Below are 21,977 nucleotides of genomic sequence, written 5' to 3'. Positions count from 1 at the left end.
AAATGTCTGAAATAATCTAAAATAATATATTCATGCATCAAACTGTTCGCACATTTCAAAGCTGCGACGGTAATTTTTCATGCTTGGGAATGAAGTGGAACAAACGAGCGAAGGAAAGTATTAACACAGTAGCTTTAAAATAAAGAACTCCATTTTCGCCAATAATGACTTACATTATCCGGTCATTGGCAGACACAAGTAAATTTCTTTAAATGTGCATTGTTGACCTTTTGGAGCATCAATTGCTCAGAAATGACTTCTCTAGTGCAGCATCTCTACTGCAACCAAAGCTTAAGACGGTAGGCGTCACCCCCGTTTAAATAGTACTTGACCAACCGCTCGTCACGCACAAAGCCCAGGTTCTCATATAGGCGGATAGCACCCTTGTTGGCGATCTCCGTCTCCAGCATCACCTCCTCGCAGCCGCCGTCGCGCATGCGCTCAATGGCCTTCTGGGCCAACTGCGAGCCAATACCACGGTGGCGGAACTGTTTCTCCACGGCCAGCATGGCGATGTACCCCCTCCAACGGCGCTTGGGGTCTCCTTGTGCATGGAGTCCATCGTCTCCTGTCTCCTCAGGCGTAGCTCCTAGCGGCTCCTGGCGGCAGATTATGACACCCACGAGCTTCTGCTGCACACGAGCGAGAATGCTCAGCTGCGGCCAGTTATACAGGAAATACCGGTACGTGAAGATGGAGTAGGGCTCTGACAGGTCTTTGTCGATTAGCTTCACCAGCTCCGCGAGCTGCTTCTCGCCCTGGTACGTCGAGAAAACCACAGCATCACCAGCGCCAGAGGACTTGGACTTGGCCATCGTTACGAGGCGAGTTCACAGGGTTACGCTAGACCGGTATGAATTTATAAACCGGCTCAGAGAACCGGTTTACTAAGGTCATTTGCACTAAGTACGATCATGTGCACGTTATGGACTACGGTACTGGGATTGCAAGTACCAGTAGCTGAAGCCGGTATGGTACAACTGAAATGAGACCGGTGATAAAGTCGGTATAAAGCGAGTCTTCAAGTTAGAAAGGCAAAAAATTCTTGTGTATTTTATTGTTTTGAATACAATATTTTTTGCTTTTCTTAGAACAATGTCTTGGAGGTCTTTTGGGTGAAGTGATGATAATACCACCGATTGCCGCGTCCTGCAGCAAGCTTCGAAACCTTCGACTCAATCGCAGGTTCTACACGCTGCGAAGATGGATGCGCCTGGCCATATTACCAAGTGGACGAAAGCTATCGGTCTGCTGCCTGTACTCGGTTTTGCTGTATTCTCATATCAACTGCTGAAAGGTTCTGCCAATACCCACTGAATCCACATGAGTAAGTACAAACCCTGCATCGTCCCAATCGTGCAATCGCAGTTTGTTGCTTTTTGTTTTTGGTTTGCAGTTTGTTGATCGCTGTGCTGCAGCCGATTAGTTCATTTGGAAAGGAGCTCTTGTTTCAGAGATAATACCTCCGGTACTGTCAGAATCCAAACCACGAGCATTGTTGATCAGAGTAGTATCATCGGCTCTGGCACAGCCCTTGGTAAAAACAAAGAACATTACCACAATGACGGCTAGTGAACATGTGCCGCGCATTTTGGTCCGGCTTTCTTGGGACGACGACGAAACTTTGTAATGTCGATTATGATTAAGAGGTCAGTAAACTTCCCCCGGGTTTCGTTTTTTTTAAACGTGGTTACGGAATAAACAGTGCTAGCCGGCCGAGGTGATTGCCAAAACTTGTTCAGGTAGGGTGTGTATGACTCCCTTCAGATCTCTCGTTATTAAATCTAGGTTATGTAATGTCGATGCATTCGTTTTTGCTTAAATTACGGAAGTCTTTCGTAAAGCTACTTGGATACTATTACAATAAATAGTGCATTTTTGCAAACAAAAAACTCGATAGTAATAAATTATTTCTTTGGTTTTGACTACTCAGCGTAACAGGGTCGGGCAATTTGGACAAGCAAAATTTATTTAATATATGCTGTCGTGTTGCCTGGACATGGAGCCCAAGTGGCCGTGGTTGATGTCAAAGCTACATGTATGTGGCTTAGTGGGTAGACCCCGCTAGCTTATCTTCACTTGGCCCCACAGTAAAAATTTAGGCTACTGGATGCTGCACTAACGTTACTACAGTAGTAAAAATCTGCATTGCAAAACAAATTCAAGAATGAGCTCGTGCACACTCTTGACAAGAGTCTTGTGGCCAAACAAATCCAAGAAAAAAGATTGTAAAACGAAGCATTTGAATAGTTACGAGTAAATGAATAGCAAGCTTGTTGATTGTTCATCTGTACGCTGACTAAAAACTAATGTAAGAGGCGCGCTTAGAAGCGGACCATGCGCTCCAGCATGCGCTTCTTGTCCTCCAGCTCACGCAGCGTGGCCTCCTCGTGGTCCTCGAGCCAGTCACGGGCGTCACGGATGGCGCTCTCCGCGTTCGTGTCGCCCTTCTCACGAGCCGTCTCGATGGCACGGTAGATGAACTGCTCCAGGTCGTTACGGGCCTCAATGCGACGCAGCATCTCGGCGTCGTCCTTCTTGAACTTGTCGGCCTCGGCCACCATACGGTCGATGTCCTCCTGGCTCAGACGCCCACGGTTGTTCGAGATGGTCGTCTCGGCCTTCGCGCCGGTCTTCTTGTCACGGGCCGACACGTTCAGGATTCCGTTCGCGTCAATCTCGAACGTCACCTCGACCTGCGGCTCGCCACGCTTGGCACGCTCCAGACCGGAGATGTTGAACTCGCCGAGCTTGTTGTTCGACTCGACGCACGCGCGCTCGCCCTCGTAGATGCACACGTCCACAGACGTCTGGTAGTCCTCCTCGGTAGTGTACACGCGGGTCTTGCGCACGGGGATGGCCGTGTTGCGCTTGATCAGCACCGACATGACCTTGCCCACGGTCTCAATACCGAGGGACAGCGGCGTTACATCCACAAGCAGCAGCGAGTTGGTCGCGTCGTTGCGGATGCCGTCCAGGATGGCGCCCTGGACAGCGGCACCGTACGCCACAGCCTCGTCCGGGTTGATGGACTTCGACAGCTCCTTGCCGCCGAACAGAGTGGACAGCATGGTCTGCACCTTGGGGATACGCGTGGAACCGCCGACCAGCACCAGCTCCGTCACGTCCTCGGGCTTCATCTTGGCGTCCTCCAGCACCTTCAGCACAGTCTCCTCGCAACGCTTGAACAGCTCCTCGTTCAGCGACTCGAACTTGGCACGCGTCACAGTGGACGAGAAGTCGACGCCCTCGAACAGCGAGTCCACCTCTACCGAGGCCGACGTCGTAGTGGACAGCATACGCTTAGCCGACTCACACGCCGTACGCAGACGACGCATCGCACGGGCCGAGCTCGACGGGTCCAGGTTGCGGTTCTTACGCTTGAACTCCGACAGCAGGTGCTCCACCATGTTGTTGTCAAAGTCCTCACCACCCAAGTGCGTGTCACCGCCCGTCGACTTGACCTCGAAGATGCCGTTCTCAATGGACAGGATCGACACATCGAAGGTACCGCCACCCAGGTCGAAGATCAGCACGTTGCACGCCTTGCCGTCCGTGCCGGCGTTCGTGTCCAGACCGTACGCCAGTGCAGCGGCCGTGGGCTCGTTGATGATACGCTTGACGTCCAGGCCGGCGATGGAACCGGCGTCCTTGGTGGACTGACGCTGCTGGTCGTTGAAGTACGCGGGCACAGTCACCACGGCCTGCGAGATGCTCTGGCCCAGGAACGCCTCGGCCGTCTCCTTCATGCGCAGCAGCACCATGGACGAGATCTCCTCGGGCGTGAAGCTCTTCTTCTCGCCCTTGAACTCCACCTCGATCAGCACCTTGTCCTCATCGCCCTCCTTGATCGTGAACGGGAAGTGCTTCGCGTCCTTCTTCACCACCTCGTCGCTGAAGCTGCGTCCAATGATACGCTTGGCGTCGAACACCGTGTTCGTGGCGTTACCAGCGGCCTGGATCTTGGCCGCCTCTCCGATGAGACGCTCGCTCTCGTTGAAGGCCACCCACGACGGGGTCGTACGGTTACCTTCGCTGTTGGCAATGATCTCCACCTGGCCGTCCTTCCACACACCCACGCACGAGTACGTCGTACCCAGATCGATACCAATCACCTCCGAGAAACCCTTCTCGGCACGCTTGGCGCGCTCCTCACGCTCCTTGCGGGCCTTGTTGATCTTCTCCTCGATCTCCATGCGCTTCATCTTGCGCGTGGCCTCGTCCATCTCCACGCCACTGATCTCCTCGTCCTGCACCTGCTGGGCAGCCTGGGCCTGGGTCAGGCCGGCCTGCAGAGCCTTGTTGCCCTTCTCCACGGTCAGACCCTGGGTGTAGGCGGTGATGGCCTTAGCGTAGTTCTTGATGTAAAAGTGGGCGGCACCCAGACGAGCGTAGCCCTTGGCGAACTTAGCGTCCAAGTCAATGCATGACTTGGCGTCCTGCATGGCCGGAGTGGCCTGGCCAGCCGACAAGTAGGCGGCCGAACGGTTCGAGAAATAGATAACGTTCGTGGGCTCGTACGCGATGGCCGTCGTGAACTCCTTGATGGCCGTAGCGTGATCGCCAGCGGCAAAGGCGGCGTTACCGCGCTCCTTGGCCTCAGCGCCAAGCTTGGCACGCTCCTCGGCGGGGACGCTGGCGTACACGTCCTTGGTTGTCTTACGGGAACGACGCTTCGGGGCCATTGTGACGACAAAGAGGGGAAGAAGAGAGTGACTTGCCCGCTGGTTTCCTAGTTGGAAAATGACGTCGAGGGGGTCTAGCGAGCTCTACTAGCCAACCGAGTGATGTTGTCATTGCGCAACTTGCAACACGCGGTGTAGGAGCAGGTTGCAAATTTGGGGTGCAACCAGCTTGTGGATGGTGGGAACGTTGGAGCTCTGCTGGCCAGTAGTTTTCGAGGATTGGCTCTAAGTACGCCTTAAGTTCGCAAATGTTGAAGCGGCCATCTGATTCGATTGCCGATTTTGCACTGGAGATCGACTGGCAAAGGAGAAAAGGAACGCGACGAGAAGTTTTGAACGGAGATGCTCTTTTGAAGACAAATCGTGTGTTTTACTGAGTGGTGAGAGCGACAAGCGATTTCATTGGCAGCTCATACAGTGGCCTAGTAAGCGAGAGGGGTTTGAAATGACATGTCGCCGCAGCACTCTACCGATACATTGATGGTAACTGAGCGATGGAGTGTGTAATATCGTTTCTCAAACCTGCCGTACCAGGCCGGGTGTCTTCACTGCGCTCGGTTCGTGTTGCAACCAGAACAAGCAAGGAAAGTGCTTGCTGCAGCTCACATCATTCACCTTAATGCGATAGCCACTGGCTATTAGCCAGTACAGCTCATCGATCATTGATTCGACAATTCGAATGACCCTAATTGCTGAGGACGAAGACTCGAACGAAATATCTGCGAATGTTTAATTTTTAGTCTACATATTTGAGGTCATGATGTACAAGGAGCACGGATGTTGCACCAGCTAAAATTAAGTTCTAAAGGGTGTTTTCAAATCAGCGCTTGGATTATGAAAAGCTATACTTCCTAAATTTAGCGTTAAGATCTTCCTGTTTGTCTATATGAGCGTGAGACTCGTCCCGTTATTAGACAACTGCACGATTTCCAGGTCTTGGTACGTCTGGATGCATGCGTACAACTGCTGAGACGTAAAGCCTTTCCGCAGAACAACCGGTTCCAGGTCGCTCATCGCGAGGATCTTGAGGTTGCGGTCAGTAGCGAACTCCTGCACCAACCGGAAGATCTTGGACGTGGCATCTGCCGACCTGCCCGTCCCTGAAGCACCCGTCTTGCCATTGTTTCCCACTCCATTGACATCATCCTGCTCTGATAGCGACGCCTTGGACACGTACACTAAGCGGATAGCTTCATCGACATCCTGGTGAATAACTTCCGTGGAGAATCGTAGTCGCGCGAGAGCTTGCGAGAGACGTAAAATACTTAACAACTGTCGAGCTGTCATGGCGGTCTGAGCGTCATTGGCCCCGCCGTCTCCGAATTGTTGCCGGAATTGTTGTCGCTGTCGCTCTCGCGCGTGGTCGTTGACGTCTTGTTGACGCAGTGTCACGTACGCTTCGACGATATACCCACACAAATGTTCCGGAATACTGGGCTGGTACTGCTTGGCGATGGCAATAAAGTACCGCAGCACTTCTGGACGTACCGGGTCGAACTTCATCTCCGGGTTACGCGAGAATCGATGCACATACGTCACATGTCGAGCCAGGGCTTCATCTTTCTCGTAATTCGCCACATCCAATAGTAGAAACAAGAGATCGAAGCGAGACAACAACGCATTGGGCAGGTTGATGTTCTGCGACGCACTCAGCTTCTTGTTGTAGCGTCCGTAGATGGGGTTGGCTGCTGCCAGGACCGACGTACGCGCGTTCAATGTCGTCGTGATGCCTGCTTTAGCAATACTCACAGTCTGTTGCTCCATGACTTCGTGGATAGCGGTACGATCGCCCTCTTCCATCTTATCAAACTCGTCGATACAGCAGATCCCCATGTCTGCAAGGACCAGAGCTCCACCTTCCAATGTCATTTCCTTTGTCGTGGCATCACGCACCACTGCAGCAGTCAAACCGACTCCCGAACTGCCTTTTCCTGTCGTATAGACTCCTCTCGGAGCCACAGTAGCAATATGTTTAAGAAGCTGCGACTTGGCTACTCCCGGGTCTCCCATAAGCAAGACATTGAGATCTCCACGTAGCTTCATACCTTCATCCATACGCTTCGTCACTCCTCCAATCAGTAGTAACAACAGCGCTTTCTTGACATCTTCGTGGCCGTAAATCTCGGGCGCTAGCGACTGAGACAAGACCTCGTACACATTCTCCGCGCCTTCTTGTAGTCTCAACACGGCACTTTCCATGGCTTCAGACGACTCCATTGCCGAGTACCGTTTCTTATGGTTCACAACGTCGGTGGCTTCCAAGTACGTCTCAGTCACAAGACCCATCTGCATCTGTCGTTGTGGAGAGTACGGAAGAGGTAGAAACACGCCACAGATGGTCACGAGAGCGCCAGGCTCGCATGTGCGGGTGAGTTCGCCTCGTAGATAAACTGTAAGAGACCGTGGGATATGTCCCATAGGTACTTGATCCGGTAGCTCCTGGAACTTGACTTCCTGGTACTTATCGAACTTGGAAGCTTTGGTTTGCATGATTAAACGTCCTTGCGCTTTGTTCGTCTCGCAGCGTTCACTTGGACATTGTGTCAAGGGGTTAAATTGACGTGCTTTGACTTCCTGGTACACTTCATAGGCACAGGCTTCGCACGTGTAGGTGGCTACAGTCAGTAGCGGCTTGACGGTGGACACTCTGGTGACCATGCCCTTAATACGAACCAAAGCACCGACTTTGGCTGCTTTTACGTCACGAATAGGTACTGCTTTAAGCTTAACACCAGGGATCAAATGCACTTCAAAGCGACGCATTAATGCTGGAGGGAAGATGGTCGCTGGGTTGACAGTTTGGCTCTCTCCGTCGTCTGATTGACGCTGCTGTGCTACTTCTTGAGCGCGAGAGATACGGAGGACATCCAGGACGTCTTGCGAGTCGGAAATGTCTCTTGTAGGGGCGGGCAAGTTCTCGTCCACTGCGTCCGAGAAGAGTGCGACATATCGACGAGCATTGCGCACAATACGCGACACGAAAGTCGGGTCGTCCTTCTCGAACTAATAACATGTTAGTTAGGAAGACAGAAAGGTTAGTTATCGTTGTTAGAAGGACGTACAATTTGTATGTCGTCCAAGGCGATGGGGATGGAGGTTCGTTCACGGTTTGCCACCTCTTGCTGTTATATTAACAGTGTTAGAAACTGGAGGTATTAGTTAGATTGAGAGAGACGTTGTACCAGCATGCGCGCGTATTTGGGTTCTAGCGCTGGGTCGTCCAGGTTTGACGTGAAGTTAAGTAGGAACTCGACGCATTTCGCTGTTTTATAAAGTTTTTCGGCGTTAATTTGGTGTTAAAGTGTCGAAACTTCGAATGTTTTTACCTTTCTCCTCCTCGTAGTTGGACATGCCGACGCCTCCGCCTCTGGACGCATCGCCGCCAGCGCCCACGCCTCCGAATGTCTGCGAGAACGACTGCGACTGCGACGCCATAGCTTTAGATTTGTTTAATTCCCGCCAAAAAAAACTTTTGAAGTAGTAGTTTTGCACCAATCATAGGTCATTATTTATTAGACAGCGCGAGCTGAGTTTTGTCCAATCAACGTGACAATTGTAGTTGAAGTGAGTTTAAGCGTCGGATACTGTGTGAGAATGGCGACAGATGCGCTAAGGCGACTTCGACAGGAGATTGACGCTGCATTCGACGCTCAGCGACGTCCAAACAACGAAAGGAGAGTGGTCGTAACCTCACCTAACACTTTGGCGCCGAAATGGGCCGAAGTGACTGCGCTGTTGGCGTCAGTAGGTCGCCCAACGCCCCAAAAAGTGAGTCCTGTTGCGATGGAGCGAGGTTTGGCTCGTTTACGACGTATAAGAGACGTCACCAAGGGTGATAAGCAGCACGAAATGACCGCGAGCGAACGACACGCATTAATTAGTAAATACATGAGCGATTGGCGCCGTATTTCACATGAAGCGGCAGTCATTTCAAGACTGCACGCTCGAGCTCGAAGAAGGCGCGAGCAGCGTATCGTAGACGTTATATTCACGGCTTGGAGACAAAAAAACTTCTACCGGCAAACGCTAAAGACAGCTGCAAATGCCGTGACGAAGCAAGCGAATATTACGGCTCTGGCAGTGATGTGGGTGAGGTGGACTTCTGTCCAACATTTTGCAGCAAACCTAAGGGAATTTAGTCTAGCCCGCCGCCGGAGATTGAGCTGTGAAGCGTTTTGCACGTGGGTATTAGCTGCCACTCAACGTGCACGGTTTAGAAGATACAAACATAAAGCGGACGTACAACGTCTTCGCCGTTATTGGCGGTGGTTAACGGCAGCGATCAAGACGCAACAAAGGATAACTTTTGAGATAAAATTTTTCATTGAACGACGACAACTGGAGCTACAAGAACGCTGGTTTATACTATGTAGAGCAGCGGAAACAATGGCGCTTTGTTGTTAAGTGGAGTGAGCGACAAGTGATAGGAGACGTGTTTGATAATTGGAGAGAGATTCACGAAGACACGAGACGTGTGCGTCATACGTTGCGGCTTGTTACTCGACGTCGACGTCGCTGTAAGCTTCGAAACGTGGTGAAGATATGGAGACTTTACACCCGACATTCACGTAAACAAAGACAAGAACTTGCGGCTGTGCTCTATGGTCAAAGTCGTCGAAAAGCCTTCACAAAGCTCGTCTCCTATGCACGATTTAATTTTGAACGAGAACGTTCTTTGCAGCGTTGGAAGATGCATCGAGCAGTATGGACATGGCTACATCGATCACAACGTGATCGGATGCTGCGCCTCCGCGCTGCATTTCTAAAAGAAAATCATGAGCGTACGATACTGCGAACTGCTGTTTGGCTTCCCTGGCGACGCAGCTATCAGCGCTCTGTTGGTATACAAAAACTCACAGTAAAGCAGCGAAGTAGACGCCTACGAGAGCACTGGATGGCGTTCGTCCGTGTCGTTAACCAGCAGAGTCAACAACGATTATTGGTCGAAAGTATTGCAGATGTGCGTGAAATACGTATGCTTCGACAAGCCATTGGAACCTGGCAGAGCCAAGTGAGGTCTGCACGAGAGTACAGAGCGCTGGTGGCGAACAGTGTACTGATTTATCGACGATTGCTGTTGAGAAAGACACTACGACGTTGGAAAGCCGCGCATCAAGTTGCGTTCAGGGAACAATATCTCGATACAAAAGCGGTTAACCACTTGACCCAAAAGATGTTAAAACACTGGTCGAAATGGGCGTATTGGAGTCGTAGAGAGCTTAGTAAGCGGATTGCTCTGGTGACGCAGCGACGACAGCAAAGACAGCTACAACAACGTATCGATTGTTGGAAAGAGACGATAATTCATCGACACAGAGAACGCTACAGCAAGTCCTTTACTACGTGGACATTGTGGCTTGATATGCAGCATCGTCAGCGTCACTTACTGGCACTACGACGTTTAATCCAACTTCGCTGGCGTTGGCAACGTTGGGAGCTGTTAGCTTTACAATGTCAAAGTCTGCGTGCAAAAGCTAGCGACGTACAGCAAATACGTGCGCGTCGTTTGCTTAAATACGCGTTTGTCACTGTGTGGCTCCATAAAACTCGCAGATACGAATGGGGGTGTCGAAAATTGACAGCTCTGTCTAAACAACACATACTGAAGTTAGCGTTATCGCGATGGCGACACAAGCAGCAACGTTTAAGCGCCGAGAGACTAGCATTGGAGTTTTCACGCAAGAAACTACAAGCCAAGTATCTGCGAGTACTGTTCACATTAACTATTGGGTATAACTGTACTGCTATCGCGTACGATAGACGACGGCGTCTTGTACGTACTTGGAGTCACTGGAAAGGGTTTTTTACGCTAAGACGCAGAAGATATGAGGCTGATGAGTTCTTTAAACATCGTGCAAAACGAAAAGCAGCTCACTTGATGCGTAGTGCTGCAGTGCAGGCAATAACACGGCGAAAGCAGCGTCTTGATGCTGAGGAGTGGCGAGAAGCGGTAGTGTTACAGAAGGTGTTGTCCAAGTGGCTTGCAGCTGTAAAACGTGCTCAATTCTGTCGATATTTGGGCGAACGTGTGGTATGGAATGGCATTGGACGCCGTGTATTTCGTGTATGGCAAGATGGCTACATGGAGAAGCAGAAAATGCTCGAAGCTGCAGGATTTCACTCGACAGTGTTAGTTACGCGGTCCTGGAATGCTCTTCTGCGCGTCACTAAGCGACGTCAAGTAGCAGTAGCCATGTGGCGTCATACCATGACGAAATATCGTCTGATTAATGTGTTTACTATCTGGAAACGTTATTTAGACGACCGACGTGGTCAATACGCCGTTGCTGCCAGTATGAAGCGTATGTTAGAGCAGCGAATACTACAGAGCTTGTTCACAGCGTGGAGTCTCCTAAACACAACATACAAAATGGCTCTTCGTCGGGAACAGAGAGAGTTGCAGAGGTGGAGACGGACATGTTGGCACCATTGGAAATTGCGGCGTGTGTCCTGTCGATGGCGACGTTCTCAGCAATTAATTCTGTTGCAACTTACTTTCTCTAAAGGATTTAAGCGGTACGCTCTTCAACAGCAAGCGTGTCGTGAGATTTGCTTACAAACAGCACGCAATTTGCTACTGCGAGCTCTGACCCAATGGCGCGTTGAATTGTGGCTAGCTCTCAACCAACACAAGTTGATATTAAACGCTAAACACAATGCTCTAATGCACTGGAAAGCGTTCGTAGCAGCCTGTCGACAGAAGAGGCGGTGGGAATATTACGTGCAGCAATTGCATCGCTCTCAGACTCGATTTAAAGCATCGACGCTAGACCAAAAGTGTCAAATTGGCGGTATATTCCGCCACGCACGAGCTCTACAATCGCAACTTAAAAGAAATCGAGTCTTGCTGACTCACGTGCTTCATGCTTGGTACCTCGTCGTGCAGAATCGTCGTCTTCGGAGCTCCAAGAGGTTGCGTAGAGCTCGACCATTTTCCAAAGCGCGACAGATAGCACTGGAATTATGGGCTCATCGCGTGATGGAAAAGTGCTTCTTAACGTGGAGAGAGCAGTCGGTAGGCAAACGAGCCGAGCTAGCGTGAGACTACAGTACATGTAAATTGGCAACTTACGACATAAGTTGCCTTTCGGTGGTACGGTATCGTACGGTTAATTTACGGTCAATTAAACGGTTCGATCCGTGTACTGTCCGATACATCAAACTGTTTTGTCCTTTAACCCCTTGGTTACCAACGTCGTAACTTACGACGTAGTGAAAACCTTAAGTCGTAAGTTACGACTTAACTGTCAAGATAAACAGGAAATGGCTCAGATGCGACGATCACATACTTTAATCAAGTCTGTTTCTCTGCAAAAAAAATATAAGCTTGGAAAGGTAGTGGGCGACAGGGGAGAAAAAGGCTGTAGGTGGATTCACTGTCCCACTATCTGGGGACCGTACGTTTGGTGGACGGTGGATGTTCTCCACCAGTACAGAATTTGCGGGCTCAAGCAAAGATGCCGGTCAGAACAAGCAAGCGGTCAAAAGCTCAAGCAGAGGCGCTCTCAGGAATCGACGTGCGAGATGTGGATTTTGGTCATCTATGGCGTCAGCTCGTGCGTGTCGGATGGACGTCAAAGAGGCCAACGCGGCTGTCCAATTTGCACTCGTACTACCCACCGAACGCTGCAAAGGAGCTACACATCGAGGGCGTGAACATGTTTGTCGGTAAGTCTGATGTGGTTAGTCTATTGTGAGTGTGTCTAATACGTGCTCTGTGCTGTGTATGCGAAGGAGAACATGCGGTAGTAAAGTATGCGTTTGAACAGGGCATCATTGGCGCTGACGAGGGAGGTGCAGGCGACGACAGAGACGACGAGAGTGAAGAAGGTGAGCCAGAAGTTCCTGCAGAGTGTGAGAGGGTAACACCGTCTCAGATAGACACGAGTGTTGCTCTCTCAGCGAACACCGTTGAAGCATTGTTTGGATCCGATAGCGAGGACAGCGAGACACCTGCAGAACTTCCGCTATGCGCCACAAGTCCGCACATAGAGGATGAGAGCTCAAGGGCGTCACAGATAGACACAAGTATTGCGCTTGCAGCAAACACCATAGACGAGATATTTTGTGGAGCTATGAGCGGTGATGAACCTGATGTAGCGCTGTCACTATGCGCCGGTCAAAATGGTGCTGTTGTCGAGCCTGTGACACCAACAAACTCGAGACGAAACGATGAGCGAACAAACTCGAGAGAAGATCGTGGCTTGCTACAAGAGGACGTGAACATCATGAAGGACGAGGACAATGCAGACGAGTATGAGAGCATGGACTCGGAGTCGGATGGCTTTGGATCAGATGATGATAGTGATATTGTTCAAAGACAAATTGGTGACGACGTGTCATCTGACGAAGAAGAGGCGCCTCTTATTGATGCAGCATTTATTGATTGCTTGGGGGGTTCTCTATCTATCGAAGACATGAACCAGATTACACTTCGTTCGATGGCGTGGACTCCTGCATCCTCCGAGTATGAAACCGACAATAGCGCGTTCAAAGATATGAAGGATCAAGCGGCTAGGCCTGTGGAAGCACTTCGTGCTAAAAAGGATTCTCCATTGGAATTGCTATTCTATTTTATGCCGGTGAACCTGTGGACATTCATCACGAGCGAGACAAACAGATACAAAAGGTCACACCTCGAGGAAAAGGCGCGCCAAGAGCGTGCACGTCTCGTTCGTGAAGGACGCAGCGTACCAGGTCAAACGCTACGGGATGTTCGCCGCCGCATACGAGTCGAACCTGATTACGTACCGCGCGAGATTCTTTGTGTCATGGGTCTACTTGTAGCTCATATGCTCAGCCCTACCCGTCCGTTTTCAGATCACTGGGCTATGACCGATGATGGCGCGCTTTCGGCGGGACGGTTTGGCAATTTCATTTCTCGAAATCGCTGTACTTCTATCCTACGAGATCTACATTTCTGCAACAATGACACAGCTGACAAAAGAGACAAGTTGTGGAAACTGCGAGCTGTTGTTGACGTACTTCAAATGACATTCCTAGCTGCGTGGATAGTGGCTGCAATCATCTCTTTCGACGAAGGTGTACTTCCTCAAACGTCCAAGCGTAACAGTACCCGTATGTTTATGCCGGACAAGCCGCACCGTTATGGCACCAAGATGTTCATGACGTGCGACGCAGTGTCTGCTTACTGCCACAGGTGCGCATTTTTTTTATAAATGTTGCAAAGTCGTAAGTTATGACTTGATGGTCTGACATTTGCATTATGTTGTCACTTACGACTTTAGATTCGAGATATATGTAGGGAAGCGTCAAAACCATGAAAGTGCAAGTCAGGCGTTTGACCACAAGACAGGAGCAGCCGCTGTAATTCGAAATTTGAAGGCTGTGTTGGATGAGAACGACCCCGGATTTCGTGTCATTGTTGTCGACAGATTCTACACCTCCGTTGCTCTCGCCATTCAACTACTTTCGATGTCGGTCTACATGATTGGAACAATCATGACGTCAAGGCTGGGATTCGACAAGCACGTCGTTGAGCGAAGGAAAACACGACCAACCACAGTAGAGCGCGGGTCATTCACGTACTCAAGGTCGGTTGCGGTGCCCACCATGGTTGCATGCCACTGGTGGGACCGCAAGCCTGTGCACTACCTGGCCACTGGGGTGTCAATGGCCGAAGATACCATCAAGAGAAACCTGAAGACGGTGGGGCAGTCGACGTTCAGCTGTCCCAAACTGGTGACCGATTACCAGCGCTGGATGGGCGGAGTTGATGTGCATGATCAACTCCGCCTTCAAACGTTCTCCGTCCAGACTTCTTTCAGGTTCCGAAAGTACTATAAGGGTCTATTCTTAGGTCTGTTTGACTTAGCGCTTGTAAACGCGTACATCACACACAAGGAGGCCTGTCGCCTCGACGGCGTCGCCCCAATGAAGCGCGTGGACTGGTACAAGTTGCTGCACAAGCAGCTCACGCAGCTCACGGACGAAGACTTCAAAACAGCAGCGCCATCACCGTCTCCAAGCGCGCCAAAGCGCCGCCGCAACGCTTCCCACGTACACAAGCAGCTTGATGATTGGGTGATTGTATCGGGCGTTCAGAAGCGGCGCCAGCGCTCTTGCAAGGTGTGCTCCCTCTATCGAGGTGAGCAGAAGAAAAGCTACCAGACTACTTACTACTGTGAAGACTGCTCGCAGGGTGATGCAAAGTGCTTCCTCTGTCCCAAGGCGCGCAGAGGCACGGATACAACGTGTTTTCAAGTGTGGCACGACGACTTCGAATGTGGCGCGTCAATTCCGAGTCACCTAGGTAAGCGTGTCGTTCTGCGCCGTGCCCCCAAGGCCGCCGGAGTGCGAAAGAAGACACGTCGAGAAATCTTGTCTGAGGAGAAAGAAGAGAGCTAGTGAGCCTCCCGTACGGTTTTTAGCAATGCTACTAATGCATTTTGTTGAGTTTCATATGATTGCTGTGCTGTGTAGCTCCGTTTATAACTGTGTTTGTGGATTGTGATCCCGATCACATGATCGGCTAAGTTGTATCTGTGTACTTGTTAGTCAGCGATGCTGAAGTACGTCGTCAGTGTTACGACGTAAAAATCGGAAACCTCTGTATAACTTATAGTCCCATCTTAATGATTAGACAAGTGGAAAAGACAGACTAATACAAACTCCGAGATAATTGTATGCTGTAAGTTACGACGTAAAATAAGGCGGTTCGTGGCCTGAATTCGCGGTAATAAAGGGGTTAATCGGCTTTCGTCAGCCAATCAACGGTATCTTGTGTTTTTTAGGGGGCATCATTTTTGAGTTTAAAGTGATGGAAGAAGAGCGCAATAGTTGCACGCTGTTTGTATGTTCGATGTCGGAAATGATGAGCATAACGTTTACCGCTTCCTGAGGCGCGCAGCGCGTGGAGGAGCAAATTTCTACATGAGATTGCTGATTCGACTACTTAAGCACCCGAATAGACATTTTCATCGCTTTTGCAAGACGGCTACAATTTTGCTGTCTCTCTACACGCGTTAGTATTGGGGTATTTTGTATGTGTGTCGCTATATATCGCTGCTGGTATGCACTGCACGACGAGTGCATTAGCGTCCTCAACGACGACGCTAATGCAAAATGAATCTAGGTTAAAATGCGATACTGTGACCAGGATTCTCATCGGTTTCTTGCGGCACAAGACCATAGAGCTCTGGCGGCGACCAGCGAGTAAATCAGCAGCTTCTGCGCTGCCACCAGGTTTGTGGAACCGGCAGAGCGCCAGCGAACTGATTCCAGACTACTATATTGGACTTGAGTGCGGAACATGTAGTTTCTCGACTTTTCACGAAGAAACTTGCAGTAGAGAATTACTTAAGTACTGCAGAAAGCGACGAAAAAGCGACAAGATACGAACATCGAGTATCGAATGGCCACAGCTTTCGTCTGCAACTTCAACTCGACTTAAAGCGAGCGCGTTGTGTAACGCACCGGCGAGCTTTTCAGATAAAAATGTCAGGAGCTACGCTTGAAATTATCTCGTGAAAACGGTGAAACAGCTAAACCGGCTATTGGTTCTGACTTCATGTGGTGGTCGGACAAAGTAACTTCCAAAGATTAAGAAAAATACTATTAATAACAAGCACTTCACACCCACAACCAAAATCGTTCAGTGGTGTTCCCATACCATGTTCTGAGCTGCAACTTAGCGTTTGTCGCTTGACATTTGCGGTTCTTTGATAGTGAATCCAGACAGCCAACTATTTCACCGAAACTAACAACGAGCTGACTATTGTTGTGGACAGCAGCTTAATGCAGTTTATTTGTTGAGCGTTCACTACCAAGCATTGTGGCCGATTTTCTTAAAGTTTTTTTTTCTTACTTCTCATTTACCACAAGCACGAGAATCCAAAATAACGTTATCGACTAAAGTTCTGAAATTTGACACTTTTTTCATGCTGGAAGAGCTCCCAACCATTAGTTCGACTGTTCTTCAGCACAAATTCATAGAAGACGAGGATTGTCGTCGGGGCGCTTAATAAACTTGCCACACGACGACAACGAACGCCCCGTGGAAAAAAGTACCCGTTAAACACCATTAGCAGCTCGTTCAAACTAGGAAAAGCAGACACCTGTCCTGAACCGATGCGGCTCTATCGTGCTCGCTGAGACTCTTGAGTGGAAATCTTGCAGGCCGCTACAGTTCATTCCTCAATTCACCTTCTGGGTGTCTAACAAAGCCACGCAACTCAACTCAAGTCTCAAAACAAGGCGCGTGTTACCATCATGGCGCGTTTCAAACTCGTGTCCTTCCTGCTAGTCACTGCCACGCTTATGTTTGTCGTGTCGGCGGAAGCTCAACTGGGATGGCTTGGCAATCTATTGGAAACCGTGACGGGTGTTGTGGCAAATACCGTCTCATCATTAGTGAAAGTCGTCAACAATCTCCTCTTCGACTCGCGCAAGATCCTCGTCATCATGAAGGAAGGTACCGGTCCGATAATCACTGCTGCTGCCAACTCCAGCGCTGCCATTTGGACGGAGGCTGAGCGCGTTCAAAACATCCAAAACATCGTCGATGCACTCAAGCAACACACACAAGAGTCACAAGGTCCGCTGATCCAACTCCTAACGACAGCGGGGATTCAGTTCAAAAGCCATTGGATCACAAACACGCTCGAAGTGTTGGACTGCCCGCTTGAGCTCATTGAACGAGTCCTGGCTCTACTGTCAGTGAAAGAGGTCATCTATGACATTATCATTAGTCTGGACCCTCCCGAGCCTGCGATCGACTCACCAAGCAACACTGCGGCTGCAGGGTGGGGTGTTAATAAGATAAAAGCGGCGAACGTCTGGGCCACAGGCAACACCGGTCAGGGTATCGTCGTCGGGAGTATCGATACCGGTGTGCGTGGCACTCATGAGACTCTGGTGAATAACTGGATCGGACCGTACGGATGGTACGATCCGGTGCAAAAGACGGCGACCCCTTTTGATACCAATGGCCATGGAACGCACACGCTGGCTACAATTGTCGGTGGAAAGGGAGTGGGAGTCGCTCCTAGTGCCAAGTGGATGGCGTGCAAGGCCTGTGGGTCTACGTGTACGCTGTCTCTGCTAAACATTTGTGCGCAGTACATGCTGTGTCCGACGGACACGAACGGCAACAACTGTAACCCTGCCAAGGCCCCACACATTGTGAGCAATAGTTGGGGATCCGGCCAAGGCCTGACGTACTTCCAGCCGATGATTGATGCGTGGCACGCCGCCCGTATCATCCCGGTCTTCTCGGCCGGCAATTCGGGTGCAAAAGGATGCAGCTCTGTTGTGTCACCGGGTGACTCGGCCAGGGTCTTCTCTATTGGAGGCAGCGATACTAGCGACGCCCTGGGGGCCTTCAGTAGCATTGGTCCTGCTGTAAACGGACTTGTTAAACCCGACTTCGTTGCCCCCGGAGTGAGTATCCGCTCTGCTTGGAAAGGTAACAACGCCGACTACTTGTCACTGTCTGGAACGAGCATGGCAGCACCTCATTTCGCTGGCACAGTAGCGTTGGTTTTAAGTGCACGTCCTGGCTTGTGCTATGACGCTTTGAAGGAAGTTCTAATGAGTTCAACGGATACAGTGTTGCCGAGAGCTGCCTTGGTATGCGGTGCTATTCCGGACACGGTCTTCCCTAACAATGAGTACGGATACGGCCGCATCAACGCGCTGAATGTTGTGAATGCGGCTCTTGCGTTCTAACCAGAATTAGAGCCAACGGCTATTGTAGCATTTTGTTTTAGTTTATGTAGCTAAATACATTCCACTTTCTATAAATTTGAAACAGCTTGGAGTCATACTGATTTTTTCTACCAGGCATCGGTAGAGCTACACTATTTCCGTTGAGGATATAAGTAGTCGTTAGCTCTAGCTAAATGACCACAATGTACTGCAGCTCACCTAAAAAGAAACGAGACTTGCAGTGTCATGAAGAATTGTAATTTGCTAGAAGTGGTAAGTGGTAAAATAAAAAAGAGATGCAGACCCGTATCGTACCATGATAACTACGCATATATCCTTCGTATATATTTCATGTAAATATCATCGATTGATTCGAGACGTCCTCAAACAGTATCTTTATTTTGGTATTGGCGGCAAGTGACGACGGGAAAATTAATATACCAGTATCCGGTTAGCTTTCATTTTTCCTTTTAATCCTTTCCTAATACTTGCTGCATGTAAAGCGAACCTAGGTTAAGACGCCACGCTTGATTTTTAATCGGTGTCTTTCAGTAGAGCGACCTAACTAGCATGTTGCCGCTTCTGTCATTCGGTTACAGGCACCGCAGCAGTAGAGTCAGTGAAGCGCCAGCGAACTGATTCGAGTCTTCTGTGTTACCCAGCGAAAGCCAGACTTCGTGTCTCCAAATGGGCGGCTTGACACAAAATATTAGCATTGCAGTAAGAAATCAGCATCGCAAACGCGGTTTTAAACGAAAACCAGGTTTGCTAGCATGGAATTAGAGCACAAGAACAAAATTTCGTCTTCAACTTCAAATTAAAACTCTACGTCGAATTTTTAAGGAAGTAAGTATCGGAGTGTCACCTAAACGCTTGACGGTCAAGTTGACCGGCTATTATAGTTTCTGGCCAAGTTCTGAGTGGCTACTCATCCAATTAAATAGCGTTTGTAGCTTGGATTTTGATTCTGAGGGATTAGACAGTCTATATAACTCACCGAAACTAGCAGCGAAGTAGACTTGGTATAAGCTCCTTGCTTGTCTGACTTGATCGTGCGATCTTTCGTTCACATTTGAGACTCTTTACCATATTTTTCTCGGCTGCTAGCCACTTTTGCTTTAGATATTCACGCTTCGAGCTGTCACGACATTCAGAGCAAAGCGAGCTCGACCGCTTCAGCACGAATCCCAAAGAAGACCACTGTTGTGGACGGGCCCAGGTACACTTGTCAAACGACGACAACGAGCGCCCCGTGGAAAGAAATCCGCCGTTAGCTAAAGGCTAAGAAGCAAGAGCGGAGCCCCATCCAGAGCCAATACGGTATCGCTGTCGTGCCATCTCTGGACTTAGAATTATCCGTGTGTATTTACCCTAGCAGAAATTCTTGTGCAGTCCCAGTTCATTCCTCAATTCACCTTCCAGGTGTCTAGCCAAGCTACATTACTTAGCCAAAAACTCGCCTGCGAGCCCCATGGCGCGTCTTAAAGTTGCGTCCTTCCTGTTGGTCGCCACCATGCTGTCGATCGTCGTGTCTGGAGCCCAGACGGGGTTACTTGGCAACATCTTGACTACTGTGGGGACGGTGACATCGAACACGGTATCTTCACTGGTGGAAACCGTGGGAAACCTCCCGTTCGACCAGAACAAGTGCATCATTGTAATGAAGGAAAATCCCAAGCCGATCCTGGATGTCGTCGCCAATAACAGCACCGCAATTTGGACGGAAGATCAGCGAGTCCAGAACATTCAGAACATCGTCGATGCGCTCAAGCAGCACGCAGCGCAAAGTCAAAGCTCTGTGACGAATCTACTTCAGGCGGCGGGAGTTCAGTTCACAAGCAATTGGATCACCAACACGATCGTAGTGTTGGACTGCCCGCTTAATCTTATTGAGCAAATCCTCGCTTTGGTTTCGGTGAAGAAAGTTATCTACGACCTCATCATAACTCTGGATCCTCCTCAGCCCACGGCCGACTCGCCAAGTAACACTGCCACTGCTGGGTGGGGTGCTACGAAGATCAAGGCGACGGATGTCTGGGCTACCAGCAATACCGGTCAGGGTATCGTTGTCGGGACGATCGATACCGGTGTGCGCGCAACTCACGAGACTCTGGTGAACAACTGGATCGGTTCGTACGGATGGTACGACCCGGCTCAAAAGACAGCGACCCCTTTTGACGCCAATGGCCACGGAACGCACACGATGGCTACAATCGTCGGTGGGAAGGGCGTAGGCATCGCTCCAGGTGCCAAATGGATGTCATGCAAGGCCTGTAGCTCGTCTTGTTCACTGTCACTGATGAACCAGTGCGCGCAGTTCATGTTATGTCCGACTGACACGAACGGCAACAACTGTAACCCTGCCAAAGCCCCACACATTGTAAGCAACAGTTGGGGAACCGGCCAAGGCATGACGTACTTCCAGCCGATGATTGATGCGTGGAGCGCTGCTCGCATCATTCCGATCTTCTCGGCCGGCAATTCCGGTGCAAACGGATGCAGTTCGGTGGTTTCTCCGGGTGACTCGGCCAAGGTTTTCTCTGTTGGAGCTACTGATACGAGCGACGCCTTGGGCTCCTTCAGTAGCATTGGCCCTGCCGTGAATGGCCTTGTCAAACCCGACTTCATTGCCCCCGGAGTGAGCGTCCGCTCTGCTTGGAATGGCAACAGCGCAGACTACATGTCACTCTCGGGAACGAGCATGGCTGCCCCTCATCTCGCTGGTACAATTGCACTAGCTTTGAGTGCACGTCCTGGCTTCTGCTTCGACACCATGAAGGAAGTTCTCATGAGCTCGACGGATCGCTCGCTGCCGAGTACTCCACTCACGTGCGGCGGGATCTCAGATACGATCTTCCCAAACAACGAGTACGGCTACGGTCGCATCAACGCCCAGAAGGTTGTCAACGCAGCACTGGCGTATTGAGATCAAGCTGGTTTACACTGACAGGTTACGGCTGTACTCTTTTTTGTTGCTGCGCTCTCGTAGCATGTACTTCGAAGTATTAAACATTTCCTTCCTAAAACTTTAATACAAGTTCATTGCTACTTGGTACTCGCCAAACTGTGACGTGAAGTTACTGACAGTTTTTATCCAGAGCTGGAACCTCATTGCCCAGTACCGGAGAAGCCGACATGCCCATGCTCATCTTCTTCATGACAACCACGAAGTTGATCGCACTTAGAGCACCCAACGTGAAGAACATGTTCTCGACGTTCAAGTTATCGAGCGGTAGTGACCTGGAGAATATGATAGTGAAGACCGAAGTCAGGATAGAACCCATTGAGCTCATGAACAGGATCACCGCTTGAGCCGTCGACTTCAACGACATGGGTACAGATGAGTATACCAGATCGTTAGATGTTACATTGATCCAGTGATGGGTAAAAATGTTCGCAGTTCGTTAGAACTGTCGTTGAGGGTGCTGGGCCAAGGAATTCTTGTCATCTTACGACCTTCGCGCCCACGTCGCGTAACATCGTACCAGCATTTGGCAGCGCTCAGGCAACAATCGTACCAACATTTGTCATTAAATGGTCACTCTTCTGCTCTGTCCGCGCTAAAATGCGCGGAAATTGTGACATGCACGACGGGTGCATGGCAGCATTCGGACGAGATGGCTT

At 50.1% G+C, this 21,977-nt stretch overlaps 6 protein-coding genes across 6 annotated transcripts; 3 read left to right on the top strand and 3 right to left on the bottom strand.

The window, feature by feature from the left end:
- Positions 1-275: 275 nt before the first annotated feature.
- On the bottom strand, positions 276-815 carry PITG_11914 (acetyltransferase (GNAT) family protein, putative; the record flags this gene model as incomplete). The annotated part of the gene is made up of 1 exon (XM_002901340.1): positions 276-815. The coding sequence occupies one exon, from the start codon at positions 813-815 to the stop codon at positions 276-278; it is 540 nt and encodes a 179-aa protein (XP_002901386.1).
- Positions 816-2,250: 1,435 nt separating this feature from the next.
- Positions 2,251-4,733, bottom strand: PITG_11913 (heat shock cognate 70 kDa protein; the record flags this gene model as incomplete). Its single annotated transcript, XM_002901339.1, has 1 exon — positions 2,251-4,733. The coding sequence occupies one exon, from the start codon at positions 4,683-4,685 to the stop codon at positions 2,325-2,327; it is 2,361 nt and encodes a 786-aa protein (XP_002901385.1).
- A 780-nt stretch (positions 4,734-5,513) lies between these two features.
- PITG_11912 (DNA replication licensing factor MCM7) lies at positions 5,514-8,120 on the bottom strand (the record flags this gene model as incomplete). Its single annotated transcript, XM_002901338.1, has 4 exons — positions 5,514-7,688; positions 7,748-7,807; positions 7,868-7,947; positions 8,012-8,120. 4 exons carry the CDS (start codon positions 8,118-8,120, stop codon positions 5,568-5,570), a joined length of 2,370 nt encoding a protein of 789 aa, XP_002901384.1.
- A 2,758-nt stretch (positions 8,121-10,878) lies between these two features.
- PITG_11911 (uncharacterized protein) lies at positions 10,879-11,727 on the top strand (the record flags this gene model as incomplete). Its single annotated transcript, XM_002901337.1, has 2 exons — positions 10,879-11,578; positions 11,639-11,727. The coding sequence occupies 2 exons, from the start codon at positions 10,879-10,881 to the stop codon at positions 11,725-11,727; spliced, it is 789 nt and encodes a 262-aa protein (XP_002901383.1).
- Positions 11,728-16,916: 5,189 nt separating this feature from the next.
- Positions 16,917-18,374, top strand: PITG_11910 (serine protease family S08A, putative; the record flags this gene model as incomplete). Its single annotated transcript, XM_002901336.1, has 2 exons — positions 16,917-18,111; positions 18,256-18,374. The coding sequence occupies 2 exons, from the start codon at positions 16,917-16,919 to the stop codon at positions 18,372-18,374; spliced, it is 1,314 nt and encodes a 437-aa protein (XP_002901382.1).
- Positions 18,375-19,824: 1,450 nt separating this feature from the next.
- Positions 19,825-21,665, top strand: PITG_11909 (serine protease family S08A, putative; the record flags this gene model as incomplete). The annotated part of the gene is made up of 2 exons (XM_002901335.1): positions 19,825-21,221; positions 21,452-21,665. The coding sequence occupies 2 exons, from the start codon at positions 19,825-19,827 to the stop codon at positions 21,663-21,665; spliced, it is 1,611 nt and encodes a 536-aa protein (XP_002901381.1).
- Positions 21,666-21,977: the final 312 nt, after the last annotated feature.

The sequence above is a fragment of the Phytophthora infestans genome, genomic scaffold (genome assembly GCF_000142945.1).
Source record: "Phytophthora infestans T30-4 supercont1.21 genomic scaffold, whole genome shotgun sequence".
In the NCBI taxonomy this organism is placed as follows: Eukaryota; Oomycota; class Peronosporomycetes; order Peronosporales; family Peronosporaceae; genus Phytophthora; species Phytophthora infestans.
This window is presented reverse-complemented; position numbering and strand designations above follow the sequence as displayed.